Here is a 20,789-nt window from a genome sequence, read left to right as displayed (position 1 = left end):
AACATCTTTTTTATAGTGTGGTGACCAAAACTGCATGCAGTGCTCTAGGTGTGGTCTTACTAAGGGCTTTATAGAGTGGTATTAGTACCTCACTTGAGCTTGATTGTATCCCTCAGTTAATGCAATTTAGGATTGCATTGGTTTTTTTGGCTGCTGCTGCACACTGTTGGCTCATATTTAGCTGATTGTCCACTAAGACTCCAAGATCCCTTTCACAGTCACTGCTATTAAGTCTGGTTTCCCTCAGTTTATATGTGTGCTTTTGGTTTTTCTTGCCTAAGTGTAAGATTTTACTTTTCTCTACATTGAATTTCATTTTGCTAGATAGGGCCCAGTGTTCAAGTCTATCAAGATCTATCTGAATCTTCAGCTTTTTGGATCTTTACATCATGAGTCAGTTGCCAAGCATGTGAGTTTTGATCACATGACCATAGGAATACTGTAACCATTGTAAGTATGAAAAAAACCATAATAAATCACTTTTTTTCAGTGCCACTATAACTTTGAATGGTCACTAACCAAACTGTTGTAAGTCAGGAGCATTTCTGATGCAAAATTTGCCTAAAATAAGCTTTATGTTAGGAAAGAAAGCTTATTTTGAACAATTTTATGATTCTCCCTTTTTTGTAAGTCTGTCTCTGTCTCTCTCTTTCTCCCCCTCTTTCTCCTTTCTCTCTCTCCTCTCTCTGTCTTTGTCTGTCTGTCTCTCTCTCTTCCTTTCTCTGTCTCCTCTCTCTGTCTCTCTCTGTCTCTCTCTTTCTCCCCCTCTCCTCTCTCTCTCTCCTCTCTCTCTGTCTCTGTCTGTCTCTCTTCTCTCTCTCCTCTCTCTCTCTCTCTCTCTGTCCATCTATCTGTCTCTGTCTCCTCCTCTCTCTCTTTTCTCACTCTCCCCTCTCTGCCTGCCTGTCTCTTCTTTCTTCCTTTCTCTCTGTCTATCTGTCTATGTTTCTGTCTCTTTATTTCTGTCTCTCTCTCTCTCTTTCTCCCCCTTTCTCCTTTCTCTCTCTCCTCTCTCTCTCTCTGCCTGCCTGTCTCTTCTTTCTTCCTTTCTCTCTGTCTATCTGTCTATGTTTCTGTCTCTTTATTTCTGTCTCTCTCTCTCTTTCTCCCCCTTTCTCCTTTCTCTCTCTCCTCTCTCTCTCTCTGCCTGCCTGTTTCTTCTTTCTTCCTTTGTCTGTCTTGCTCTTTCTCTCCCTCTCTCTCCTTTCTCTCTCTTCTCTGTCTCTGCCTGCCTGCCTGTCCCCCTTCTGCTTTCTCTCCTGTCTGTCTGAATGTCTGCCTGCCTCTCTCCCTCTCCCTCCCTCCCTCCCTCCCTCTCCTTTTGCCTTCTTTCTTCCCATTTAGCTAGTTAACTTTTTAAAAGGTTTCCTGAAATTTAATCAATAAAAAGCAAGCTACATTTGTTCTAGGATCATCGGAAGGGTGCGATTGGGTGCTCTGATCTGGGCAAGGGACTATGGTGGGTGCCAACTAAACTGGAAGTTATCCATCGATATTATGACTTTGATTAGGAACTTATGCAGAGTAATTTTCCATTCCTATGACGACTTTGATTCCCCACCATATTCAAAAAGAGGACTGCAGTTGAAATGAAAATGGCACTCAACTTGTAGCTCACTAGGTGGCGCCACAGGAAGGTGAAAAGCATGTACAGCATTTCCTTTTAGCTTTCTTTTTAAAATTTTAGTTCACACTTAACTGAATAGAATAGAATAGAATAGAATAGAATAGAATAGAATAGAATTTTTATTGGCCAAGTGTGATTGGACACACAAGGAATTTGTCTTGGTGCATATGCTCTCAGTGTACATAAAAGAAAAGATACGTTCATCAAGGTACAACATTTACAACACAATTGATGGCCAATATATCAATATTAATCATAAGGATTGCAAGGAAGGAGTGAAGGAGGAAAGGAAAGGAGAAGAGAAGGGGAAGGGGAAGGAGGAGAAGGGGAAGGGGAAAGAAGGAAGGAGGAAAAGAGAAAAGGAGAAGAGAAGGAGAAAAGGAAGGAAAGGAGGAAAGGAGGAGAGAAGGAGGAGAAAAGGAAGGAATGAAGGAGGGAAGGAGGAAAGGAAAGGAGAAGAGAAGGAGAAGGGGAAGGAGGAGAAGGGGAAGGGGAAAGAAGGAAGGAGGAAAGGAGAAAAGGAGAAGAAAAAGAGAAAAGGAAGGAAGGTAGGAAGGGGAAAGGAGAAGAAAAAGGAAAAGGAAAAGAGGAAGAAGGAAGGAGAAGATGAAGGAAGGGGAAAGAAGAGAGAAAGGAGGGTTGGACCGGTCAAGAGTAGGAAATGACAGCAAGATTGCACCAATTTTTTATGTTCCTTTCGTACGTGTGCTATTTTTATTTTATTAGATTTTTATTCTACCTTTATTACTTTATAAGTAAGTCAAGGTGGTGAACATATAATACTTCTTCCCTCTCCTGTGTGAGGTATACGTGAGTGAATATACCCTGTGAGGCGGAGGTCTCCAACCTTGACAACTTTAAGACTTGTGGACTTCAACTCCCAGAGTTGAAGCCCACAACTTCAACTCCACAATTGTGGACTTCAACTCCAGTTCTGAGAGTTGAAGTCCACAAGTCTTAAAGTTGCCAAGGTTGGAGACCCCTGCTGTGAGGTATATTGGGTTTAGTGAGAGTGATGGGTCCAAAACCACCCATTTGGCTTTCGTGCCTAAAGGGTGGCGGGGGGGGAGAACTCACAATCTCCTGGTTTCTAGCCTGGAGCCTTAACCACTAGACAGGGTCTCCAACCTTGGCAACTTTAAGACTTGTGGGCTTTGCTGGCTGAGGTATTCTGGAAGTTGAAGTCCACAAGTCTTAAAGTTGCCAAGGTTGGAGACCCCTGCACTAGACCAAACTGGCTCTTTTGATGTTTTCACAGACATAGAATAGAATAGAATAGAATAGAATAGAATAGAATAGAATAGAATAGAATAGAATAGAATAGAATAGAATTTTTATTGGCCAAGTGTGATTGGACACACAAGGAATTTGTCGGTGCATATGCTCTCAGTGTACATAAAAGAAAAGATACGTTCATCAAGGTACAACATTTACAACACAATTGATGATCAATATAAATCATAAGGATTGCCAGCAACAAGTTATAGTCATACAGTCATAAGTGGAAAGAGATTGGTGATGGGAACTATGAGAAGATTAATAGTAGTGCAGATTCAGTAAATAGTTTGACAGTGTTGATGGAATTATTTGTTTAGCAGAGTGATGGCTTTCGGGAAGAAACTGTTCTTGTGTCTAGTTGTTCTGGTGTGCAGTGCTCTGTAGCGTCGTTTTGAGGGTAGGAGTTGAAACAGTTTATGTCCAGGATGCAAGTGATCTGCAAATATTTTCACGGCCCTCTTCTTGATTCGTGCAGTATACAGGTCCTCAATGGAAGGCAGGTTGGTAGCAATTATTTTTTCTGCACTTCTAATTATCCTCTGAAGTCTGTGTTTTTCTTGTTGGGTTGCAGAACCGAACCAGACAGTTATAGAGGTGCAAATGACAGACTCAATAATTTCTCTATAGAACTGAATCAGCAGCTCCTTGGGCAGTTTCTATTCTATTCTATTCTAATTCTATTCTATTCTAATTCATTCATTCACAGACATGAACTTGGGATAGAGTTGATATTGTGATGCCAGGGCGCTGCGTTCATGATTTTGAGAGAATCATTGGACCTCAGAAATAGCTATGGCTCATCAACACTCTTGTCAAAGATGGCGATCGTGCCAGTGTATCCAAAGCCGCCATTTTGACTTTTCTGACACACACACACACAAGCACACACACACACACTGTTCCACATATGTCCCTGCTCTGGAAAGAAGAAAGACATGTTAAGACTACAGAGTCTGTTTGGGACAAATTGCTGTCTTTCTTTGTAATCCAGGATATTATCTAATGTTTTATCCTCAAATTACCTGATCCCCTTGAAGGGAAGGTCAGCCATCTTGCTTTCTATTCAAACCAAAGAAAAGGTAATGATTAGCCCAAAATAGAGGGCTGATCAAAAGAAATGGAATCGAATTGCATGGTGGGTTTTGTTTTTGTTTTTTGTTTTTTTGCTTGAAGCTTCACTTTGGGCCTTCAAAGCTTTGATAAAATCCAGGAACTATGGGCAAATTGTTTTTAAATGCCACGAACAAAAGGAATTGATCTGCACAGGCAATGGGAACTCTGGCCTCCAAAAACACAAGAATAAAACTTCTTTTCTATGCCATTTGAAAGTAAACCAATTAACTTCAATTCCTGCTCGAAATGGAAACCGGTAGAGTAATTATGGCATTGTTAGCCAGGACATTTTGAGGAAGGAAAAGCAAGTTTTGACCCTTTCAAAAAGGAGGATGAGAAAAGGAGAAAGGGACAGACTAGGTCTCTTCTGTAGGGCCTTCAAGAAAGAACATTTTAACTCAAAGCAGCAAAAGTTCTTGTATTAAGACCCATTGAAATGGACGTATTATTGCAAATCACCTTTTGGATCATTGCGGCAATCTGATGTCCTGTTTGTAAAACTTGACATTGTTTGAATTGGCACAATGATGCAATCAACCAGAATGGAGCTGGAAGGGACCTTGGAGGTCTTCTAGTCCAGCCCCCTGCTCAAGCAGAAGACCCTGTATCATTTTAGACAAATGTGTTGCGATTCCAGCCCTTGAACCTGGCCCCATGCCTGAAAGTGACTCCGAGAGTGAGGGGGAAGGGCCGGTAAGGGTTACCTCGGGAGCACCGATGCCTTTGGCCCGGCTCCAGGAGCCAGAACCAGACCAGTCGGAGGACGTAATGAGGCCGTCATCCCCTGATTCCTCCCTTCCCCAGGCTACGCCTTCAGACCCAGCTGATAATAATAATAATCAAGCTTGGATTGACTTGCGCTTCAGAAGATTAGAGAGGCGGCGTCATCAAAGGGAAGGGTGGGGCAGGAGCCCCACCCCACAGGATATATAAGGAGCTTTGGGACTGTTCTCACTCCACGGGAAGCAAAAGTTTAGCTGATCCATTTCAAAAAGAGCTGAAAGTCTTGCTACGTGAGTCATTTGTTTGAACTTTGACAGGCAGCTGCGATTTCTCTGCCAGGACTGATAAGAGCCATGAATCCACTGGCTGAAGGCCAGCTCATGGGTCTGAAGTGGGGAAGGAGAAAGAACAAAGTGGCTGTCTAGTCTCTTCTTAAAAACCTCCAGTGATGGACCACCCACAACTTCTGGAGGCAACTTCTGTTCCACTGGTTAATTGTCCTCACTGTTAGGAAGTTTCTCCTCAATTCCAGGTTGCTTCTCTCCTTGATTAGTTTCCATCCATTGTTTCTTGTCCTCCGTTCTGGTGCTTTGGAAAATAAGTTGATTCCCTCTTCTTTGTGGCAGCCCCTCAAATACAGGAATACTGCTATCATGTCCCCCCTCGTCTTTTCCTCTAGATTAGCCAAACCCAATTCCTGCAACTGTTCTTTATACGTTTCTGTCTCCAGGCCATTAACCATCTTAGTTGCTCTTCTTTGCACTTTTTCCAAAGTCTCAACATCTTTTTTTGTAATGTGGTGACCAAAACTGGATGCGGTATTCCAGGTGTGGCCTTACCAAGGCTTTATAATGCGGTTACATTGTTATGTTTGCATTTTCTTTGGATGAAAATTTGTTTCTTTACTTGTTCACTTGTTCAAATTCATTGAACAGAATTCCTGTTCAATGAATTCACTGAGGAATTATTCTCCTCCGGCTCAAGATTTTGGGTTGCAATTAGATGATGGAAAACCTGCCCCCTTTTTAGATCTTTTGCTTGTCAAAAAAAGATCTAATAGAACCACGAAGGTGAACCTATGGCACGCAGGCCACAGGTGGCACACAGCACCCTCTCTGTGGGCACATGAGCTGTTGCTCCGGTCAGCTCCGCCGTGCAAGCATCTGTGCCTCCCGCCGGCCAGCTGGTTGTCGGGTCTCTGCCATGCATGCACGGGGGGCAGGGTGTATGCAGGGCGCGCACAAATGCGCAGGGTGTAGCATGTGCGGGGGCCATGCGTGCTTGCATGGGGGGAAGGGGGCGTGCACAGAGTGTGTGCGCGCATTGCATTTGGGGGGGTTGAGCACACGCGCTTTGGGAACTTGGTCTGGAAAAGGTTCGCCCTCACTGTAATAGAGGAAACTATTAGAATAGAATAGAAGAATAGAATTCTTTATTGGCCAAGTGTGATTGGACACATAAGGAATTTGTCTTTGGTGCATACGCTCTCACTGTACATAAAAGAAAAGATACGTTCATCAAGAATCCTAAGGTACAACACTTAATGATAGTCATAGGCTACAAATAAGCAATCAGGAAACAATATCAATATAAATCGTAAGGATACAAGCAACAAGGTTACAGTCATACAGTCATAAGTGGAAGGAGATGGGTGGTGGGAAGGATGAGAAGATTAATAGTAGTGCAGATTTAGTAATAGTTTTGTTGTGTCTGCATCCCCCGAGCTGGGCCTGCTGCCAGAAAGTGACTTGGACAGTGAGGGGGAAGAGCCGTCAGGACTTATCTCGGGAGCACCGGCTTCCCTGGCTCAGCTCCAGGAGCCAGAAACAGGCCAGGTGGAAGAGATAACAAGGCCTCCATCCCCTGACTCTTCCCCCCCCCCCAGGCCACGCCTGCAGACCCAGCTGATGGCAATCAGGCTTGGTTTCGTAGGCAGGAGAGGCGGGAACAACAGAAGCAGGGGTGGGGCAGGCCTAGGAAGTGCTGAGTCATGGAGCCACACCCCACAGGATATAAAGGCAGCCAGAGCTGCTGTGTCTCTTTGTAACAGGCAAATCCACTGATTAAGAGCTGAAGTTTGTTTCTAGGTGTCACCAGCGTCGTAGAAGATAACGGAGGCTCTTGGCAGACGCTGGCTATTCTACTGCCAGAGCTGATAGTGATGGCTAATTAAGCCATCATTCAGACAGAGGCGAGGGAGGACAGAACAAGTTTGACAGTGTTGAGGGTTTGTTTGTTTAGCAGAGTGATGGCGTTTGGGAAAAAACTGTTCTTGTGTCTAGTTGTTCCGATGTGCAGTGCTCTATAGTGTCATTTTGAGGGTAGGAGTTGAAACAGTTTATGTCCAGGATGTGAGGGATCTGTAAATATTTTCACAGCCCTCTTTTTGACTCGTGCAGTATCCCATGGAAGGCCGGATGGTAGCCATTGTTTTTTCTGCAGTTTTTTCTTTGTAGCTTAGGGCTGAACTGTACATGAAAATATATATGAAATAACTAACCTTGATTGTTTCATTGCCCAACTAATGTTGAGAAGGAAGGAAGGAAGAAGGAAGGAAGTTTCATTACCCAACTAGAGTAACATCTTCAGCACTGAAGGTCTTTAACTAACCTATGTTGCAGTTTAGGTACCTGATCCTTCATGGATTTGTGTTCTCTTTTTTTACACCCTGAAGATGTGATGGAACATAATCTGGAAGTGTTAGGAGGAAGGGACAATTTTTCCCTACCGATTCTGTGGGCGTGACTTAATTGGTGGGCGTGGCTTGGTGGTCAGGTGACTGGGTGGGCGTGGCCAATAACAATAAATAATAAAAATAATAAACAAAGTATACAAAACAATAAGAGATATCAAAAATCAACTTTCACACTTTAAAACACACACAACACAACACAACTGACTCACACACAATGTAAAAGCAGCTGCACCTCACCCTAAATGGCCCCTGCAACAAGCAGGAATCTCACACAGCCACAAAAAGCTCAAAAACCAACTTTCACACTTTACACACACACAACACTACACAACTGACTCACACACACACACACACACAATGCCACATACAGCTTTGTGAGATTTTGTGTGTTTGTGTAGTTAGAGTGAAACACTACAGAAACACACCAAATCTCAGAAAGCTGCACAAATATTTTATTTATATTTTTTAGATCAGGGGTCTCCAACTTTAGTACCTTTAAGGTTTGTGGACTTCAAACCTTGCTACCGGATCCGGTGATTCGGTCCGAACTGGGAGCATTTCACCCCTGCATTTTTCCCAGAGGACAAAGAGGCAGCAGTTCATGGAATATATCTAATGGTTATATAGATAAATGCTTTAATCTGGCAAGATTCTGTCTGAAGGTGAACAACTCCTCAGAAATAACCCCATGTGTCATTCTTGACTTTTGGGGCCTGACAATTCAGTGTTTTTCAATCTTTCCCAACCTGGCAATTTTAAGATGTGTGTCTTTGTCTCTTTGTTGCATAGGTCTTTCCCCAGAATGCCATCACCACTGTTACTACCACATCACCACCTGTCATCTCTTCAGTGACCGAAGTCTACACACGAACACAGTACTGTAAATGGCCGTGCGAATGTCCAGCGACGACACCTCTGTGTCCCTCAGGGATCAGTCTGCTCACAGATGGATGTGAGTGTTGTAAGATGTGTGCCAAGCAAATTGGGGAGAAGTGCACCGAGGTGGACATCTGTGATACTCACAGGGGCCTGTACTGTGACTACAGCAGAGACGTGCCTAGATACGAAATAGGAGTGTGCGCACGTAAGTGAAGTAAATATCTTTCTTTGTTTTGTTTTGAAAAGGCAAAGTGTTGGCTCACATACTAACCCAGCTCTGCTACTCCTTCTTTTTGGGGAATGACTCTGTGCAATAGCTCCCCTATCTCCTGCTTTTCTGCTCTGGCTTTGTTCTTCCAAACTCCTAAGCCACTGTCGTGTCCCACTCCTCCGCTGACGGCCGGGTCAGGGAAATCCGAATCAGGCGTGCCTCTGCAGCTCTGCCAAAGTCCTAGCAAAGTCCTCAGGGCAGGCAGACCAGAAAGTGACTTCAGCAAGATATGTTTAGACTTTGCCTGACTCAGAGAATGCCAGAAAGCAGGTCCTTTATATAGGCCATGGGGTGTGGCTCCATGACTCAGCACTTATCCAGGCCTGCCCCTCCCTTCCTTCTGTTGCCTCCGTCTATCAAGTCTTCTGACGCGAGGGTCACTCCAGTCTGCAACTGTTGGCAATTGACCTCCCTCAGGCTCACATGCTGTGGAGGAGGGGGAGGGGTCTAGTTGCTCCGTTTGCCTGGGCATGGAGCCAGAGCTGGGGGCTGGAGATACTTCCTCCTCTTCAGCCTGTCTGGGCATGGAGCCAGGGCTGGGGCCGGGAGGCATACTAGGACATTCCTCCATGTTCAGAAGCAAATAAGAAGGCCCCGACTGTGGTGAGATCGGACGAGACACAACAGCCACATCACAAAAGGAGTAGTATCAGGATCACATGAAGTATTAGCACTGATTTATACTATGCTGGTAAGACCACACTTGCATCACAGTGTCCAGTTTATTTAAATTTAATAATTGATTTAAAAATAAATAGTTAATCTAATCCACCACGCCCTGCTCAAGCAGGAGACCCATCAGTCAGCAAGGATATAGGGCAGTAATGGCTAACCTTTTTGCTGTCGTGTGCCAAAATCGGGGAGGAGCCCGAGGGGTCGTGCATGTGCATGCCCACACCCATAATTCAATGCACCCCACCCCCCATGCTGCACACGTGACTCCCCCATGCTCCCCCCACTTTTGGCACTGGTGGCACGGTGGGCCCAGTAGGCCCATTTTTCGCCCTCGCCAGGCTCTAGAGCCTTTCTTGGAGCCTGGGAAGGGCAAAAATGGCCTTCCCCACCAACACGGAGGCCCTCCGGAGGCCAGAAATGGCCTGTTTCCAGACTTCCTATGGGCGCGTAAGGCCCAAAAATCATCTGGCTGGCACGCACATGCGCATTGGAGCTAAGCTAGGGCAATACTCGCATGCCCACCAATATGGCTCCTCGTGCCACCTGTTTGCCATCATGGGTATAGGGTCTCTTGCTTGAGCAGGGGGGTGGACTAGATGACCTACAAGGTCCCTTCCAACTCTTGTTATTTTATTCTATTCAGTTCTGCTCATCATGATACAAATAAAAAAATGTTGAGACTCTAGAACAGGAGTGTCAAACTCACGGCACGCAGGACTGCCCATGCCCAGTTTAGCAAAAGGGATTTTGTTGTTATCTATTTATCTTGTTATTCACAATTTACGTAATGGCTTTCCTATCATTGCCATCTTTTTTTAAAAAAAAAAAAACACCTCATATTTTTAAGCCTATATGTAGCTTTATTTTTGTTTATTTGATTTTTATCTTGCCTTTATAAGTATTATAAATTATAAAGTTATAAGTAACCGAAAGTGATGAACATACCTAAAACTCTTTCTACTTTAAAGAGAACCGGTCATATTAGGGCTGTACAGAGGATGTAAAGGATTGGGAAGCTCACTTTGTAAGCTGACCAGGGAAGTTTATAAATTTACTAAATAAATAATATTATAGTCCTTCCGTGGATAAAGCAACTCCCTGCCATTCGTTAAAACTGCCACATCTTAATTCAGCCTTTTTCAGGAGCCTGGGCAAAGCTGCAGCTGCTTTAATGAACCAAACTGTGAAAGCAGGCCCTATGCACGGTCACTCATGCTCTCGTGACATCTCGTCTGGATTACTGCAATGCTCTCTACATGGGGCTCCCCTTGAAGAGCACCCAGAGGCTCCAGTTAGTCCAGAATGCGGCTGCGCGGGTGATAGAGGGAGCCCCTCGTGGCTCCCATGTGACACCTCTCCTGCGCAGGCTGCACTGGCTACCTGTGGCCTTTCGGGTGCGCGTCAAGGTTTTGGTAACTATCTTCAAAGCACTCCATGGCATAGGGCCGGGCTATCTACGGGACCGTCTGCTGTCACCGATTGCCTCCCACCGACCCGTGCGCTCTCACAGGGAGGGACTCCTTAGGGTGCCGTCAGCCAGGCAGTGCCGACTGGCGACGCCCAGAGGGAGAGCCTTTTCTGTGGGGGCTCCCACCCTCTGGAACGAACTTCCCCCAGGTCTTCGTCAACTTTCCGACCTTCGAACCTTTCGCTGCGAGCTTAAGACACATTTATTTATTTGCGCAGGACTGGACTAGAATTTTAAATTTTAATTTGGTTTTAATGGGGTTTGATTATTTTTATTGCAATTTTTAACATTTGGCCTTATTTAATAAGTTTTTTAAATTGGTGTTTTATTCTGTATTTATATGCATGTTTTTATTAGGCTGTTTTATTAGGCTGTTTTATTAGTCCCCTGGGATATAGGGCAGTATATAAATGTGATTAAATAAATAAAATAAAATAAATAAATTTTAATGCAACTTTTTAAAGCAGCTGCAGCTTTGCCCAGCTTCACATGCAAGTGCTGTGCCCATGCGATGTGCCAGGCCCAAATTGCATCTGAATTATGTTTACTTCGATAATACATTATGCTTCATTATGGTGATCATGAATCTATCGAGTGGTGCGGTGGCCTGGAGGTGGAGCCCTTGCCTCACAATCAGGAGGCTGTGAGTTCGATCCTAGGTAGAGGCAGATATTTTTCTCTCTCTCTGGGCACAATGAGAATATATCTGCTGCAAAACTCCACATTGGTGACAGGAAGGGCATCTGGCCAGTAAACACTCAGCTCCATTCAGTTGCCCTGACTCCACCCTGCAAGGGATTAAAGCAGTGGTGAAATCTAAATTTCTTTCCTACAGGTTCTGTGGGTGTGGCTTGGTGGGGAGGCGGGGTCATGCGACTGGGTGGGCGTGGCTATGTGACTGGTGGATCAAAAGACAGAAACTCACTAACCATGTCCTGCTGGAGCAGGGTTGGACTAGATGACCTCCAGGTCCCTTCCAGCCCTAGATTATCCTCTGAAGCTGCATCTAGTGCCAGGTTTGTAGTCCTTCTTTCTTCTCCTTTTTCCTCCCTCCCTCCCTCCCTCCCTCCCTCTTTCTTTCTTTCTTTCTTTCTTTCTTTCTTTCTTTCTTTCTTTCTTTCTTTCTTTCTTTCTCTCCCTCTCTCTCCCTCTCTCCCTCCCTCTCTCTAACATCTAACGAACCCCCCCTCCATTTTTTGCCTTTTACCTTTTTTACCTTTTAAAAAATGCTTTTAAAAGTTAAAAAAAAAGCCTCTGACATCGGGCACCTCAGCTGGGATCATCAGAGCCTTGTTTTAACCCTTTAAAAAGCATTTTTTTTACAACCTCTTCGGCTGAAGAGCTTGTTTAAAAAATGCTTATAATAGTTTAAAAAAAGAGGCTCTGATGATTGCGTGGCTCAGCTGGATGGGGGATGGGGGCAGGGATTTTTGCTACCGGTTCTTCGATCCACCTGCTGCCATTGCTACCAGATCGGCCGATCCGGTTCAGACCGGGAGCATTTCACCCCTGGATTAAAAGGGGATTACACAACAAAGAAGAAGGTGGTTCTCATGAAAGAAATATATTAACACCTAAAGCAGGTGAAGAATCTTCTAAAACTCTTGAGGGAAGGAAGTTGAAAAGCGTGTGGCTGCAGACCGCCCGTCATTTCCTTTATCTGGCCTTCATTTCATATGATGAGAAACTCTGAGGTCAACTCTTTGTATTAAATGGTTCTCATTTAATTCTACTGCATCTCTCACCAGCCACCTTCCCCTTTATCATGTCTCTTACAGGTAGTCCTCAATTTACAACCACAGTGCCATTGCTGAGCAAGGCAGTTCTTAACTGAGCCATACCTGATTTTATAAAAAGGTGGTTAGCAGGTGAATCATACCTGATTTTACAGCCTTTTTGGCCATGTTTTTGAAGTGAATCAATCAATGTCTCAATCAGAATAGAGCTGGAAGGGACCTTAGAGGTCTTCTAGTCCAGGGGTCTCCAACCTTGGTCCCTTTAAGACTTGTGGACTTCAACTCCCAGAGACTCTGGGAGTTGAAGTCCACGAGTCTTAAAGGGACCAAGGTTGGAGACCCTGATCTAAAGCGTGAAGTGTTATTAGACAGAGTTTCCAAGCAAGCCAATGTGTTGCTCTTCTCACCGACCTTTTACTGATGCTCCTTGTCGTCCTTGTAGAAATGACTGGCGTGGGCTGTCTTCTCAATGGAATCAGGTACAACAATGGGGAGAACTTCCAGCCTAACTGCAAATATAACTGCACCTGCATCAACGGAGCCGTGGGTTGTATCCCCTTGTGTACTGACGCCAAGCCACCCCTCGTTTGGTGCCCAAACCCGAAGCAGGTTAAGGTCAAGGGCGAATGCTGTGAAGAATGGGCTTGTGATTATTCCAAGAAAAGCAGGAAGACATCTCCACGCCATATCTCTTCAGCAGGTAAGGTGTTCTGTTTCCCTCTCTCAATACTCCCAACAAAGAGTCAGTCAAAGGCCTCCTTTTCAAATTTATTTACATAAATGGCTGGATTAGGCTGGATTCCTCTGGCACAGAGATGTTCTGGCCATGTCTACCCACGCGCCTGCCAAGTCTCTGGAGATAACTAAGAAATTATAGATAAGGCCAGAGTTACTTACGAATATATTCTTCCCTCCATTGAAACAGTTCGCCCGCGCAAATTCACTGCTTTGTCCAAGACAAAAAGCCAGGAAGTTCCGCCTCCTGCTTTATAGCCCCTGTGAGTGTCACTCCGTGACTCATCATTCTTTGACTTTGTCCCAATGCCTCCTCTGCTGCGTGTGCCGGTCACGTCTGCGCAGTCTTGCATCAAGCCAAGATTGTTCTTGGGGCGTTGCCAAATCAGAAGAAAGCCTGGGGGAATCAGGCCTTGCCAGCCCCTCCTTCTTTTCCTGGGTGGGTGCCAGGGAGGGAGGGGGCCCAGGGGAAGCAGGCCTTACCAGTTCCTCCTCACTTTCTGAATCATCCTCCTCCAGAAGTCCGAATCCAGGAACCTGGGTCACAACATAAGGTGGGGTAAGGGAAGCCAAGCAACAAGGACCGGAAACTGGTTGGAAAGTTTAGATCAGGGGCAGTCAACCTTTTTATACCTACCACCCACTTTTGTATCTCTGTTAGTAGTAAAATTTTCTAACCACCCACCGGTTCCACAGTAATGGTGATTTATAAAGTAGGGAAGTAACTTTATAAAATTTATAATTTGACAATTTGACAAAAGCCCCTACTGCCCACCATGAAAGCTGGAACGCCCACTAGTGGGCGGTAGGGACCAGGTTGACTACCAGTGGTTTAGATTAAATGCCATGAAACTGGGTTTCTTGACCATGGCAACGTGAAGAGCAGGGGTGGGCTGCTGGGGGTTTGCAGGGGTTCAGGAGAACCTCTAGCTAAGATTCTGTGCAGTTTGAAGACAACCCCCCAAATTCCACTCCTGGCTGGCCCCGCCTACCCTACCCTGCCTTTCCCAGGAGTCCCCACACGGCCATTTTGGGTGCAGGTAAGTGCAGGGTGCGCACGGAGGCACTAGGAGGGTGAAAAATGGGCCTACTGGAAGTTCAGAAAGGTCAGATACAGGCCCATTTCTGGCCTCCAGAGGGCCTCCAGAGCAGGGGTCTCCAACCTTGGTCCCTTTAAGACTTGTGGACTTCAATTCCCAGAGTTCCTCAGCCAGCTTTGCTGGCTGAGGGACTCTGGGAGTTGAAGTCCACAAGTCTTAAAGGGACCAAGGTTGGAGACCCCTGCTCCAGGGCCTGGAGAGATGGTTTTTGCCCTCCTGGAGGGTCGAAAAAACCCTCCAGAGCCCAGGGAGGGCAAAAACACCCCCCCCCCATGGTGCAGACTAGGCCATGCCCACCATGGCCACGCCCACCCAGCAACCGAGCAGAGAACCCCATGCTAAAATTTTTGAAGCCCATCCCTGATGAAGAGGGGTGGACTTCAACTCCCATAATTCCCAGTTCTGGGAGTTGAAGCCCACCCCTCTTCACGTCGCCGTGGTTGAGAAATACTGTCACAAAACATTGAATTTTAGGCTAGATAAAAAGTGGGAATGGGTGGGTTGTAATTCATCACATTGTGGGAACTCAGCCATTGTTGTAGCACCTTTGGTGAACCAGATGATCACATTAAACCTTGATAAGGTTTCTTTGTTTGGGCAAAGCCTAGCACGTGAATTTAACAACTACCATATTTTTCGGAGTATAAGATGCACCTTAGTTTTTGGGCAGGAAAATAAGAAAAAAGCTGATTGGCAGGTGGATGGGCCCCCCAATCAGCTGTTCCCAGAGGTGAATTTTAGCAACAGGTTCCTTGGTTGTGAGCTCTGCGCCTTGCTTTTTTTTTTTTTTTTTGCTTTTTTTTCTGCCTCTGAAACTTCTGAAACTCTTGTTTCAGAAAAAACATTTTTCTACCTCTGAAAGCCTCTGAAACAGCTTCAGGAAAAAAGCCTCTGAAGCTTTGTATGGGAGCTTCTTTTCTGAAGCTCTGTTTGGGGGCTTCTTTTCTGAAGCGCTATTTGGGGGCTTTTTTTCTGAAGCTCTATTTGAGAGCTTTTTTCCTGCAGCTCTGTTTGGGGGCTTTTTTTCTGCAGCTCTGTTTGGGGGCTTTTTTTCTGAAGCTCTATTTGGGGGCTTCTTTTCTGAAGCTTCTTTCAGCTTCTGAAACTTCCCTTTGAGAAGCTGGGTGGGGCTATATTTGGAGTATAAGACGCACCCAGATTTTCACCCTTTTTGGGGGGGGGGGGAAAGGTGCGTCTTATACTCCCAAAAATATGGTATATGTTATTAATCACGGTGTGAGTAACAAAACCATGCCTGTTTTGAGCATGAAACATAATGGGTGACCTCACGCTAGTTGCTCTTTCACAGCTGTAGGAAGAACTCTATGGCAAATCCCTTCTGAGAAAGGTTGCCAAGATGGCTGCATGGACTTGTCCAAGCAAACCACCAGTCAGAACTGTCTTGAAGGCTTACAGAAAATAAGGGAGTGAAGTCTCTTCATAAGACCCAAAGCAGGGGTGAAATGTAAAATTTGTTATTACTGGTTCTGTGGGCGTGGCTTGGTGGGGGGGGGGCGTAATGTGACTTGGGTGGGCATGGCCAACTTTTTTTTTACTTTTAAAAGCACTTTTTCTACAACCTCTTCGGCCGAAGAGCTTGTGGAAAACATGCTTTTAAATGGTTCTGGCGATCAGGCAACTCAGCTGGGATCGCCAGAGGAGCCTTTTAAAAGCTTTTTTTTAAACAACCTCTTTGGCCGAAGATGTTGTAGAAAAAATGCTTTTAAAAGGTTCTGACAACCCCAGCTGAGCCGCGCAATCGTCAAAGGCTTTTTAAAAAAACTTTTAAAAGCATTTTTTTGGCCAAAGAAAAAATGTTTTTAAAAGTAAAAAAAAAAAAAACACTCTGAAAATCATGTGGATCAGCTGGGCATTGGGGGGGGGGTGGCAGGGATTTTTGCTACCAGTTCTCCGAACCACCCACCGCCATCACTACCGAATCGGGTGATCTGGTCCGAACCGAGAGCATTTCACCCCTGACCCAAAGGCAACTGGACTTTCTTTGCTTTCTTTGCTTGAAGATGTCTCACTTCTCATCTAAGAAACTTTTTCAGTTCTTCGATGAGAAGCGAAACGTTCTTCAAGAAAAAACAAAGGAAGTCCAGTTGCCTTTTGAAAAAAAGCAACTTGGGGACCACCGTGCCCTGGATGACTGAGGATCTCCAGGGACATTCTCTTCATAAGGCTGGTAACGAAACTTCAACTAACCTCATCACCGCCTTTGCTTGTCAGTTTATGGAGGAGAAATTGAAACATGGCAGAAGAATTGTATCCTGCAAACGTCTTCCTGGAGCCCTTGTTCCAAGACTTGTGGAATGGGCATTTCCACAAGGATCTCAAATGATAACGCCCACTGCCGGTTTATGAAAGAGAGCCGTCTCTGCGATCTACGTCCATGCGAGGTGGACCTCACCAGGCACATTAAGGTATCTTCTATGTAAGACTAGGTCAGTTGGAGGAATCACAGCAGGGGTGGAATCCAGCGGGTTCTGACAGGTTCTGCAGAACCGGTAGTGGAAATTTTGAATAGTTTGGAGAAACGGCAAATACCACCTCTGGCTGGCCCCAGAGTGAGGTGGGAATGGAGATTTTGCAGTATCCTTCCCCCTGGAGTGGGGAGGGAATGGAGATTTTACAGTATCCTTTCCCCGGAGTGGGGAGGGAATGGAGATTTTACAGTATCCTTTCCCCTGGAGTGGGGAGGGAATGAAGATTTTGCAGTACCCTTCCCCCAGGAGTGGGGAGGGAATGGAGATTTTACAGTATCCTTTCCCCGGAGTAGGGAGGGAATGGAGATTTTGCAGTACCCTTCCCCCAGGAGTGGGGAGGGAATGGAGATTTTGCAGTATCCTTCCCTCTGGAGTTGGGTGGGAATGGAGATTTTGCAGTATCCTTCCCCTGGAGTGGGGAGGCAATGGAGATTTTACAGTATCCTTTCCCCGGAGTAGGGAGAGAATGGAGATTTTGCAATATCCTTCCCCCTGGAGTGGGGTGGGAATGGAGATTTTGCAGTATCCTTCCCCTGCCATGCCCACTAAGCCACACCACGCCCATCAAGCCACGCCCACAGAACCGGTAGTAAAAAAAAAAGGATTTCACCACTGAATCACATGCAACTTTTGGAGAGGAGAGGTCAGGGCTGCAGTGGGAGTTTGATCAGGGTTGGACCCCCCCCTCCCAAGGGAAAAGTGGAGGAATAACAGAACAACAGAATCTGAAGGGATCTTGGAGGTCTTCTAGTCCAACCCCCTGCTCAAGCAGGAAACCCTATACCAGGGGTGTCAAACTCAAGATCCCACTTACGAGATACTTAGATTTAGCCCACGGGGCCACCCTAGAAACAGGAAAGGACTGGCCCACAGTGCCTCTGCTAGAAAAAATGGGCTCCTGAGCTCTATTTTTGGCTGCAACGGCCTCCCTCAACTTTCTGCCAGTGATAACGGAGCTCAGGAGTGCTGCGCATAGCAGAGGGTTGCAGGAGGCTGTTGCAGCCGAAAACAGAGCTCGGGAGCCCATTTTTATTGGCAGAGAGCTCAGGCCATCACAGGAGCCGCCGACACGAGTGACATTGACCTGGCTACAGCCTCCCTGGCCATGCCCCCCCGGCCCCCCAAGATCAAACCCAACCATGATGACACCCCTGCCCTATACCATTTCAGACCAGGGGTGAAATGCTCCCGGTTTGGACCGGATCGCCCGGTAGCGATGGTGGCAGGTGGTTCAGCGAACCGGTAGCAAAAATCCCTGCCCCCGGCATCCTCAGCTGAGCAGCGTGATCATCAGAGGTGTTTTTTTTTCCTTTTAAAAACATTTTTTCTTTGGCTGAAAAATGCTTTAAAAGTAAAAAAAGGATTTCACCACTGAATCACATGCAACTTTTGGAGAGGAGAGGTCAGGGCTGCAGTGGGAGTTTGATCAGGGTTGGACCCCCCCCTCCCAAGGGAAAAGTGGAGGAATAACAGAACAACAGAATCTGAAGGGATCTTGGAGGTCTTCTAGTCCAACCCCCTGCTCAAGCAGGAAACCCTATACCAGGGGTGTCAAACTCAAGATCCCACTTACGAGATACTTAGATTTAGCCCACGGGGCCACCCTAGAAACAGGAAAGGACTGGCCCACAGTGCCTCTGCTAGAAAAAATGGGCTCCTGAGCTCTATTTTTGGCTGCAACGGCCTCCCTCAACTTTCTGCCAGTGATAACGGAGCTCAGGAGTGCTGCGCATAGCAGAGGGTTGCAGGAGGCTGTTGCAGCCGAAAACAGAGCTCGGGGGCCCATTTTTATTGGCAGAGAGCCCAGGCCATCACAGGAGCCGCCGACACGAGTGACATTGACCTGGCTACAGCCTCCCTGGCCATGCCCCCCCGGCCCCCCAAGATCAAACCCAACCATGATGACACCCCTGCCCTATACCATTTCAGACCAGGGGTGAAATGCTCCCGGTTTGGACCGGATCGCCCATCCGGTAGCGATGGTGGCAGGTGGTTCAGCGAACCGGTAGCAAAAATCCCTGCCCCCCCCCCCCCGGCATCCTCAGCTGAGCAGCGTGATCATCAGAGGTGTTTTTTTTTCCTTTTAAAAACATTTTTTCTTTGGCTGAAAAAATGCTTTTAAAAGTAAAAAAAAAAGCCTCTGATGATCGTGCGGCTCAGCTGGGATCGTCAGAGCCTTTTAAAAGCATTTTTTCTACAACCTCTTTGGCCGAAAGTTGTAGAAAAAATGCTTTTAAAAGCAAAAAAAAAAAGTTGACCACATCCACTCAGTCACATTACCCCGCCCCCCACTAAGCCATGCCCACAGAACCAGTAGTAACAAATTTTAAATTTCAGCCCTGTTTCAGACCAATAGCAATAAAACTTATATACTGCTCCGTAGTGCTTAAACAGCAGGGATCCAGTTGTTTCTGGTCTGTGGCATGCCAGGAACCAGGCCGCGCAAAGAAAGTCCCACCTGTGGGATAGAGGCAGCGCACGAAACCACTACCCCCTCTGGTCCGCGGAAAATCTTCTTTCCATGCAACCGGTCCTTGCTGCCCAAAAAGGGGGCCACTACTTTACAGAGCCCTCCGAGTAATTTAGAGCAGGGGTCTCCAACCTGGGCAACTTTAAGACTTGTGGACTTCAACTCCCAAAATCCCTCAGCCAGCAAAGCTAGGAGTTGAAGTCCACAAGTCTTAAAGTTGCCCAGGTTGGAGACCCCTGGTTTAGAGAGTCAACATATTGCCCCTCCCAACAATCTGGGTCCTCATTTTATGGACCTCGGAAGGATGAAGGATGAGTCAACCTCAAATGGTTATTCAGTTTCTCCTTAAAAACCTCCAGTGTTTTAGCTTCCGGAGACAAGCTGTTCCATTGATTAATTGTTCTAACTGTCAGGAAATTTCTCCTTAGTTCTAAGTTGCTTCTCTCCTTGATTAGTTTCCACCCATTGCTTCTTGTTCTACCCTCAGGTGCTTTGGAGAATAGCTTGACTCCCTCTTCTTTGTGGCAACCCCTGAGATATTGGAAGACTGTTATCATGTCTCCCACCTAGTCCTTCTTTTCATTAAACTACCTTGTTTCCCCCCCAAATAAGAAATCCCCTGATAATAAGCCCAATCGGGCTTTTGAGTGCATGGCAATCAGGCCAAGCGCTTACTTCAGGGTTCAAAAAAATATAAGACAGGGTCTTATTTTTGGGAAAACATGGTAGACGTACCCAATTTCTGGAACATAAATTTTGAACCCAACTGTGGCCATAAGTCGAAAACTGTCTTTATGTTTTCTTTTCCTTGAAAGGCTGTCCATTTTTGATCAACTTGATCGAATTTGCACCATCCGTGATTAATTTTCTTCCTTCCTTTCTTATAGCCTGGAAAGAAATGCTTAGCAGTGTACAGAGGAGAGGAGCCCATGAACTATACGCTCTCTGGATGCACAAGTAAGGCCCGCTACAGGCCCAAGTATTGCGGTCTTTGTCTGGATGACCGTTGCTGTAACCCCTACAAATCGAAGACCATCGAGGTCAACTTTCACTGTCCGGATGGGACTGACTTTTCCCGGAAAATCATGTGGATTAATGCCTGTTTCTGCAACCTGAGTTGCACAAACCCCAATGACATCTTTGCTGACTTAGCTCATTATCACGATTACTCCGAAATTGCTAATTAACTTGACAGGCATTGATGGGAGGGAGGGAGAGAAGAACAAGAAGAAAAACAAGGTGCCGTGAGCTACAGTGTATTACTACTCTGATTTTACAGAGGGTTAAAAATTAATAATAAAAGGTCGGCTTTTTGTTGTTATTGCAACTATTTTACCTGGGGCAGGTAAGGATGCTCCCAGCAGGCCTTGCTGATCATACATACATACATACATACATACATATATACTTCACACACACACACACACACACACACACACACACACACACACACACACACACATATATAAGATACAGTGGTGAAATCCATTTTTTTTTACTACCGGTTCTGTGGGCGTGGCAGGGGAAGGA

At 45.9% G+C, this 20,789-nt stretch overlaps 1 protein-coding gene across 1 annotated transcript in view; it reads left to right on the top strand.

Moving 5' to 3' along the window:
• The window catches only part of CCN4 (cellular communication network factor 4), a 36,814-nt gene extending 16,253 nt beyond the window's left edge, over positions 1-20,561 (top strand). Inside the window, exons 2-5 of the mRNA XM_058175196.1 lie at positions 8,226-8,520; positions 12,908-13,165; positions 16,533-16,726; positions 20,147-20,561. Of these exons, the coding sequence (XP_058031179.1) occupies positions 8,226-8,520; positions 12,908-13,165; positions 16,533-16,726; positions 20,147-20,446 (1,047 nt within the window). The 3' untranslated portion in view covers positions 20,447-20,561. The remainder of the gene's footprint in view (positions 1-8,225; positions 8,521-12,907; positions 13,166-16,532; positions 16,727-20,146) is intronic.
• Positions 20,562-20,789: the final 228 nt, after the last annotated feature.

The sequence above is a fragment of the Ahaetulla prasina genome, chromosome 3 (genome assembly GCF_028640845.1).
Source record: "Ahaetulla prasina isolate Xishuangbanna chromosome 3, ASM2864084v1, whole genome shotgun sequence".
NCBI classification, from domain to species: Eukaryota; Metazoa; Chordata; class Lepidosauria; order Squamata; family Colubridae; genus Ahaetulla; species Ahaetulla prasina.
This window is presented reverse-complemented; position numbering and strand designations above follow the sequence as displayed.